General features: G+C 47.6%; 1 protein-coding gene across 3 annotated transcripts in view; it reads left to right on the top strand.

The window, feature by feature from the left end:
* Positions 1 to 8,611, top strand: part of Ccdc149 (coiled-coil domain containing 149) — a 94,094-nt gene that overhangs the window by 43,523 nt on the left and 41,960 nt on the right. For all 3 annotated transcript variants that reach the window (XM_021211093.1, XM_029544906.1, XM_029544907.1), the window contains exon 4: positions 6,567 to 6,674. In XM_021211093.1, coding sequence (XP_021066752.1) covers positions 6,567 to 6,674 — 108 coding nt within the window. The remainder of the gene's footprint in view (positions 1 to 6,566; positions 6,675 to 8,611) is intronic.

Genomic DNA, 8,611 nt, shown 5'->3' with positions numbered 1-8,611 from the left:
TCTCTCTGTGTGTGTGTGTGTGTGTGTGTGAGAGAGAGAGAGAGAGAGAGAGAGAGAGAGAGAGAGAGAGAGAGAGAGAGAGAGAGTTATGTGCATGTGAGTGTGGGTAGCTGTGGAGGTTAGAGTTATTGTTTCCTCCTGGAGCTGGAGTTGCAGGCAGTTATGGGTATGGGTACCAGGATTTGAACTTGGGTCCTCTGGAAGGACAGTACACGCTCCTAGCTGCTAAGGCTGAGCCATCTCACCAGCCCAAGCCCTAACATTTTATATTGTGATGTAGACTGACCTTTCCATGGCTCAGTGGTTAAGATCATATGTACCTAATAGATTCCAGAGGACTTGCAGCGGGGAGACTGTACCTCCCTAGTGAGAATTCCTACGGGAAGGTGGCTAAGAGGTTTGGGTGAGGAGTGCTGGCTCCCTGATGCATTCATATGAGCCATCACAAGGTTGTGACAATGATGGCCCTGTGCAAAACGTTCCCAGGGCACACTATTGTCACAATAGAGTTGTCCTGGGAGGATGTACCTAAGCAGATACACATCTGTCTTCGGGTTTCTATTGTTGTGATAAAAAGTACCATGACCAAAAGCAACTTTGGGGGGGAAAAGGTTTTATTTCACTTTCCAGCTTATAAGTTCATCATCCAGGGAAGCCAGGGCAGGAACCTGGAGGTATTAACCGATGCAGCGGCCATAGAGGAATGAATGCTACTTACTAGCTTGCATAGCCTGCCTTCTTATAGCACCCAGGACCACCAGCCCAGGTGTGGCACTGCACACAGTAAGTTAGGCCCTCCCATATCATTCATCAAGCAATGAAATACACCGCAGGTTTGCCCACAGAGGCATTTTCTCAATTAAGATCCCTTCTTCCCAGATGACCCTAACTTTTGTGTCAGGTTGACATGAAACACTAGGCAGCCCAGCATACATCATCCGTTCACCCTGTCCTGGGACCCAAGCTTCCCCTTCTTAAAGGAAAGGCTCTCCAGAGTAGATTGTGCCAATAGCTGTTAAGCCTCACCTCTCCCGACTTGCTACTAAGGTTAGATGCTAATTGTATGTTCCTGTCTACCTGTGAATGTGCATGTGTGGACCCGGTGTCATAGGCAGTTGAAAGCGCTGGTCCTCCGGTAGAGCACCAAGCCTTCTGGGTACCCTCTCTTCCCCATCTTATTCTATCAGGTCTCTCTTCCCTCCTCCGTCACAATGAAAACGTTTTAGTATATTTCACTTATTTATTTGTGGGTGTGCACATGCGCCCGAGCACATGTGTGGAGATCAGAGGACAAGCTGTGGGAGTTAGTTACCTCCTTCCACCAGGTGGAATCCAGGGATTGAACTCAGTCGTCAGTGGCTGAACCCCCTCATTGGTCTTCTGCTACCACTTCAGTAGGCGAGCTCCCAGACAGAGGGACTTAAGGGTGAGGAGTCCATAGTGTGTGCACACTGTGTTCCATACTCATCCATACTATCGAGCAGACCATGTCAACCTTTTCTAGCTTGAGCTGAATAGTTAAAAGAGGCTCCACTGCCACTACCTGCCCTGGGGATGGAAAGGAAGTGTTCTCCTGGGCCCGGCTCCCTTCCCTGAAGCCATAGTGCCTTGTCACATTCTCCCTGACATTTCCTTCAAGAAGTGCTACTCCAAACTGAGGGCCACAGAGTTCCTTCTCAACAACAGGCAGAACAGCGCGCTCTGCATAGCTGATAAATTATAAGCAGCCACCACCTGCTCGCTTGATGGATTGTTAGAGCGAGCGTGTGAGTCACAGGTGTTATTTTTGGTCGAAGGATTGTGTGAACTTCCCTCCTCTATTCCCAAGCTCTTTGAGATGTGCAACCTGCCTCCCGCCACCTTTAAGGTATATCTCAAGGAATTGGGTACCTTAGCAGAATAGTCATTTTTCTGGTTTTCAGTTACTGTTTCAGAGTTGAGAAGGTGGAGGGCTTGAATAGAGAAAGAGTGTGTGTTGACAACTCTGCCTGATAAGTATAAAAAAAATTACAGTCACTAGCTTTAAGGCAATGGCCCTCCTACCCTCACTGCTACCCTTGAGGTCAAGTTCAAGGCTTGAACTCAGAGCCCCAAAGGTATTGTGATTCCAACTGACCATCTGCACTGTGTTGTGGGTGATGGCAGTGCCTGGCTGTAGTTTGGTTGCATGGCTTTCAGTTGGGATGCAGACTAAATAAGGTTTCATAACGTAGCTCTGGTTCTCCGAATGCCTTCCCTGTTGTAGCCCTGGCCTCTACTCCAGCATTTTCTGGGATCTGGGGGTATTTATCCTGGGTCTCTGCCCTGCTCTATGCCAAAATGTCCAGGATCACCAAGGTCATCACTTCTCAGAGCGAGGACCCTAGGTCCAGAGCCTTGACATAACCTAATTGTTTCTGGTTCATGGCAAGATAGACAGGGAAACTAGGAACAAATTTTCAGAGGCTTTTAAGAACATCTTTTGGGCACAAAAACACTTGAGGCTTTCTTAAATGTATTTTCCTAATAACTCATGATGGCTGAATTGCACAAAAGCATTGATCATGGATGAACTGGAGTGCTGCTCTTTTGCTACATGAGGTTGAGTTACCCTGGGTTTACTAATTCAATGGCATTGGTCTCTGAATGTCAGGTTTTTCCTGCCCCAAAGGGGATCAAGCCATTACTGATTGAAAAGGGGAACTCTAGGGGTGTGGCAGGCCTTATGCTTTGGTTTGCTTTTGAGTTTTGGTTGCTGTTCACGGAAAGGTACCGGTGGCAGGACAGGTGGCGGAGTACAGGTGGCAGCACAGGTGGCAGAGTACAGATGGCAGCACAGGTGGCGGAGTACAGGTGCCAGCACAGGTGGCAGTAGCTTTTCCCTGGAGACCATCCTTCCCACCTGGTACCTGCCCTTCCATCTGGGAGGGTTCTGCTTCGGACTCACGGAGAGTATCCATGAGCCAAGGCCTGGGAACTTTCTCGGGTTCAGTGGAAGTGAGGCAAAGGGGAAAGAACCAGAAAAATGTAAGAACACCTCTTACTGTCACGGGGGTCCCTTGTGTCTTTGAACTGTTTTTCCCAGAAGAACTTGAGATGTAAGGCAAAGAATGCCCCTTCCCTGCCTGGACCCTTTCCCAGGGATGACCACAAGGTCCACAATCTCCTCTTCAATGTGGTCTCCTCAGCACACTCTGCTTCCTGTACTTGCTTCCTGCTTCTCTAGAAGCTTAATACCTGACCTAGTGAGCCACTCTCACCCCGTGCCGTGTAATGTAACATGTGACCAGTTACACATGAGGTCACAAGATCACAGAGTTTTGCCTCTTTTGTTTGCTGCTAAAATGGTGCCTAGCAGAAAGCAGACGCCCAATGAACATTTGTGTAAATGAAGGAGGGAAGAAGGAACAGTGCAGGAACAGAATCATGAAGAGCCAAATGTGGCCAAGGAAGGACTTTTTTGTGTTCCCACAACACTTGTCTTCTGGGTGCTTGAGTCATCGAGGAGGGCTTTAAGCAGCATCCACTGGATGTCCAGCCTGGGCTTCAACATTCTGTGTTTACTGTAGATACTTCAGGTCACCAAATGGCAGGAGCAGGATTAGTTTCCTTCTGCAGATGGAGAAATTCCCCATGCAGCTAAGGACAAAACTGGGAAGTAACTTCCACTCCCCACAGAGAACTTTCCGCAGTCAGTTGGCAGCAATGATTCCTTGTTTCTCTGTCAACAAAGGGGACTCTAGCCTTCCTCATCTACCATCAACATTGTATTTCATGAGAGCAGAATTCTGGGGAAATGGGAAGCAAGATATTGTAAGCTCTGAGCCATGCAAATGTGGGGTTTAAAATTTAGAATGCACTGTGGAATGGAGAAACAGAAAGGAGCCTGAACCACAAGGCCTGCGGGCTGGTCCCAGGCAAGGCTCCGTGCTATTAGAGACTGGATTCGGTAGTCACTGCTTCCTACCCCCGGTGCTGGGGCTAGAATATCCAACTCAGCTTCTCATTTCCTCTTTTAGCTGTGCTATGGAGCATTTGGGGAGAGGGGAGGAGAGAGAACTAAGTTTCTTGCCCTTCATGGAACTTATGCTTTAGCAGGGAGAGGGAGCCAGGAAATAAACAGCGAGCAATAAACCATGAAGTAAATTATATGGTACGTTAGGAGACGGCACGCACCTCAGACAAAAGGCACAGAAGCCCATGAAGGGGGGCCATGATAAACCAAATGGTCCAGGGGGTGTCCTGTGGGGACTTGGTGACCTCTATACAAAAGCCTGAAGGAGTTGACAGAGGGTGCGGACACCAAGACGGAATTAGGCCTGACACGTAGGTGCAAAGAAGCAAGCATGGACATTGGCTACCATGGAGGAAGAGGCAGAAGGTCATCCCAACCAATGGGCTGTGGAGGCCCGATGGAGGGGGAATCAAGAATGGGCAAGAATTTTATGTGTATATTCTTTCCTTTGCTACCCAACAGAATTGTTCCCTGAAGTGTGTAGTGCTGAAAGCCTTGGAGATGTAACCACTAGAGATGGGTTGTCCACTTATACCTCCGGCTTTGGGTTTCCTCAGCTTCAGCATGAAGGAATCTGGGACATATCTCCATGTATGTCTCTTTGAGTGATGTCTTCGAGAGGCCAGCTTTCTCCTTCCTTCAGCCTCACTCTGAGGCTTTTAGATGCTCACCCATGCATGCACAAGCCCGGTATGAGTGGCCATCTTGCTCAGTGGTTGTCTTTGCTAAAGGTAGACAAGAACATGGCCGGTGGGGTGGACGTCAGAACAGTGATGGGTTGTAATCAGGGTAGTTTTCGGCAGAACAGAGAACGAGGGCCAGCTGAAGGCTGAGTGAAGGGAAGCATGAAGCTGCATAGGGGCTGTCAGAAGTTCAGGAGAATTCCAAGAGGAGTGGAGTGCAGCATGTCAGGCACCAGCTGTGCTGCTCTGGGGAAATGAATGGAGCTGACTGGCTAGGTAAGCCTTCCCCCCAACACACACACACACACACACACACACACACACACACACACACACGCACACGAGGTATGGACCAGAGATGGGTGATGCTTGTAAGAGAGGAAGCTTGTGGTGGCTGTGGGCGATGTTCTGTTCTGAAGTGTTCTGGAATGGAAAGCAGTAACCAGGGCTCTTTGGCATTACGTGGACCACACCATAAGGAAACAACGAGACGGGAGACAGCCCGGGAGACTAAAGAACTGCAACTAGATCCCGATGTTGGAGATGGCTGCCTTTTAGAATGGCAACCAAAATTCTGGGCATTTAGCCTGGGAAGATGGCATCATGGGTAACATGTTTGCTGCAAACAAACCTGAGTATGATCACCAGGACACAGGTAAAAGGGAGACACAGCAGTGTGCAACTGTGATGCCATTGTTGAGGAGGCAGAACAGAGGGATCCTTTGGCCTCACTCGCCAGATAGCCTAGAGCAGTGCTTCTCAGCCTTCCCGATGCCACGACCCTTTAATACAGTTCCTCATGTTGGGCTGACCCCCCGACCATGAAATTATTTCGGTGCTACTTCATAACTGCGCTGATGAAGTAAGGGTTATGAATCGCAATTTAAATATCTGATATTCAGGCTATCTGATGTGTGGCCCCCAAAAGGGGTCCATGCCCCGCAGGCTGAGAACCACTGTCCTGGTGGACTTGGTGAGCTCTAGGTTCAGTGAGAGAGACTCTCAAAAAAAAAAAAAAAAAGGTGGAGAACAATTGAGGAAAACATTTGATAACACACATGCATATACATATATGTACACACAAGTGCACACACAAAGTCTGGGCACTGAAAGAACAAAGAGCTCCTTTAACAAGACACATCTGAAGGAGCAGAAGAAACGACTGAAGTGAGAAAATACATTGCTGGCCCTACCTGGAGAACCGAACACTAGCCAATGTGAAAGTGGATGTTCTATTACCTGCGTGTATATGTGGGGTATATATGTGCAAGTGTATGCTTGCGAGGGTGCAAAGGTCAGAGGAGGACATCGTGTGCCCTGATCTATCACTCATAACTTATTCCCTCAAGGCAGGGTCTCTCCTTGAGCTTAGAGCTAGGCTAGCGGCAAGCAAACACCAGATTCCTTCCTGTCTCCTCCCCTCGACCCGAGGATGATATCTGTGTACACAGCCATGCCTGCCTTTTAATGTGGGTGTTAAGGATTTGAACTCATGTTCTCATGATTGCTTTTTATGTGGGAGTCAGGGACTTGAACTCATGTCCTCATGCTTGTCCAGCAACTTCCCAGGATAGACATCTTAGTGACGAGCTCTTAGGAAAAGTTTGAAATAGTCCAATACGACTGATTCCTTTGTAACCTGTCTGCTCTTTTAAGCCATTCGAGAAACAAAGAACCTCTGTAAATAATGGAGGTTTGCTACCCACGTCACCCCAGTCTCCTTGAGCCATCACTGTGCAGCTTGAGTGCTTGTTGCTTTCACACACGTTAACTCGCCCTGGGCTCCGTAGGATGCAGCTGAGGTGGATGCCAGCATCCATTCGTCAGGAAAGCACACATTGGTTCACACCTCCCTACTGATTGCTGTTGTGCTGTGTTGATATTTCCAGGCTAATCTCGCGCAGCTGCTGAGAGAATCGCAGGACAGGAATAAACATCTGGGAGAAGAGATGAAAGAACTTCGGCAGAGGCTCGGCGAGGTCCAGGGTGACAATAAGGTACTGTTGATGTTGACAGGAAAGAGCTCACCCGCATGAGTTTGCACGGGAAGTGTCTGTGTGCATAGCACGTTAGGAAACGCACCGCACCATTGGTTGAAAGAGATTGTTATAGATTTCTATATTGGCAATAATGAGAACTCACCATTTAGCGTGTGTCTTTATCACAGCCCCTTTGTGTGTGCACGTGCATGCATATGTGTGTGTATCTGGGCTGCTCTGAAATATTGTTCCAACCCACTGTAGAAGTTTTGTTACATTCAGCTTGGTGGTAGACAACATGTGGTTGAGAGCGAAATAAAACCAAATGTGATACTTCCTCCCTTCTACACAAATAATGGATTTGTGGCTCAGATGATTTGAATTTTAAGTAGTCATTCTACTAATGATGTTCACATCACCAATTTACTTTATTGCTAAATTTGGCAATTTGTATGGAACATTGCTCAAAATCCACTGCTCGGCATTAATCAAACTCCCCTGTTGGCAACGTTAATTATAAAATATGAACTCATAAACTCCAAACTAAATGTGTGCACTCGCTCTCTCCCAGCTGAAGCTACGAACAAAAGTCCAATGGAAAAAACAGAAGAAAAAGTACTGAAGTTAAATTCTGCCCCTCCCACCCCCACCCCGAAATAATTTTGTTTTGCCCGGCTCGGGTAGATTAATTTCAGCCCTTTGCCAGAGGCAGCATTCACAACAGAAAGGGTGAATTTTGACGCAGAAAACCTATATTATGTCTCTGTATGTTTAGGGGTGCTTTCTTGGGGAGATGTTTTCTGGATGGAATCAAATTCCTTGACAAATGATAGTGGCTTTTGCTCCTGTAGGGAGTTCTTGTTCCTAAGCAGGAGGCACCATTGCTGAAGACGTTCATTTGAAACAAAGAAACAAATAAACGAAACCCAAACCAAAGCATGCTTAGTACTTTCCGGGAGACAATTACCTCAAGGGAACACTTCCACAGTAAGAGATCAGAGAGGCCTGGCGGACTGGAAGATGGGAAACCAGGAAGGGTTGAGTGTGGTGTCACCCTTGCATCCGAAATTTGGCTGCTATGTTAGTCTCGTGACAAGAACAACTTGAGAAAGTGTCAGTACAGTGTCAGGAACAGGTGGAAGCAGCAAAGGATGATACTGTGCTATGTTTTCTCCTTTTATTCAGTCCTGGCTCCAGCCCATCGCCTTGCTCCCATGGCCCATGTCTAAGTTGGCTCTTCACACTTCACTTAATCTAACCCAGGAAACTCCTCATAGCCCCAGTCAGTCATGTTTCTATTGTGAAATGTCAAGTTGACCATCAAGACTGCCCACCACAGTCCCCAGTGACAGCTCTGGAAAGAGGAAGGATGTTCAAGAAGTGGGGTCTATGTAATCAAACCTTAGGCACAGCCCAAGGAATGCTACAGAAGACAAGGAGGAAGGATCGTAGGAGCCAGAGGAGTAGAGGGCACCACAAGAAAAGAGCTCACAGATCAACTAAGCAGGGCTCATAGCCTGCGTGGGCTGACCCAGGTCCTTTGCATATATGTTCTAGTTGTGTAGCTTGCGATTCTTGTGGGACTCCTAACAGCAGGAGTAGAGTGTCTCTGACTCTTTGGCCTGCTTCTTGGAACCCTTTTCCTTCTACTGGGTCACCTTGTCCAGCCTTGATATGAAGGTTTATGCCTGGTCTTACTGTAACTTATTATGTTGTGTTCTGTTGATATCCCCGAGAGGGCTGCTCTTTTTTTTTTTTTTTTTTGAAGGAAAACAGAGGGGAAGTGCATCTGGGGGAGAGGGAAGGGAGTGGGGTGGAGAGAGTTGGGAGGAGAGGAGAAAGGGGAAACAGTGGATGGGATGTAATATATGAGAGAAGAATAAACAAAAAAGAAGCATTTAAAAAGAAAGAAAGAGAGAGAGAGAGAGAGAGAGAGAGAGAGAGAGAGAGAGAGA

The sequence above is a fragment of the Mus pahari genome, chromosome 13 (genome assembly GCF_900095145.1).
Source record: "Mus pahari chromosome 13, PAHARI_EIJ_v1.1, whole genome shotgun sequence".
NCBI classification, from domain to species: domain Eukaryota; kingdom Metazoa; phylum Chordata; class Mammalia; order Rodentia; family Muridae; genus Mus; species Mus pahari.
The sequence above is the reverse complement of the archived record's forward strand: the minus strand, read 5'-3'. Positions and strand labels throughout refer to the sequence as shown.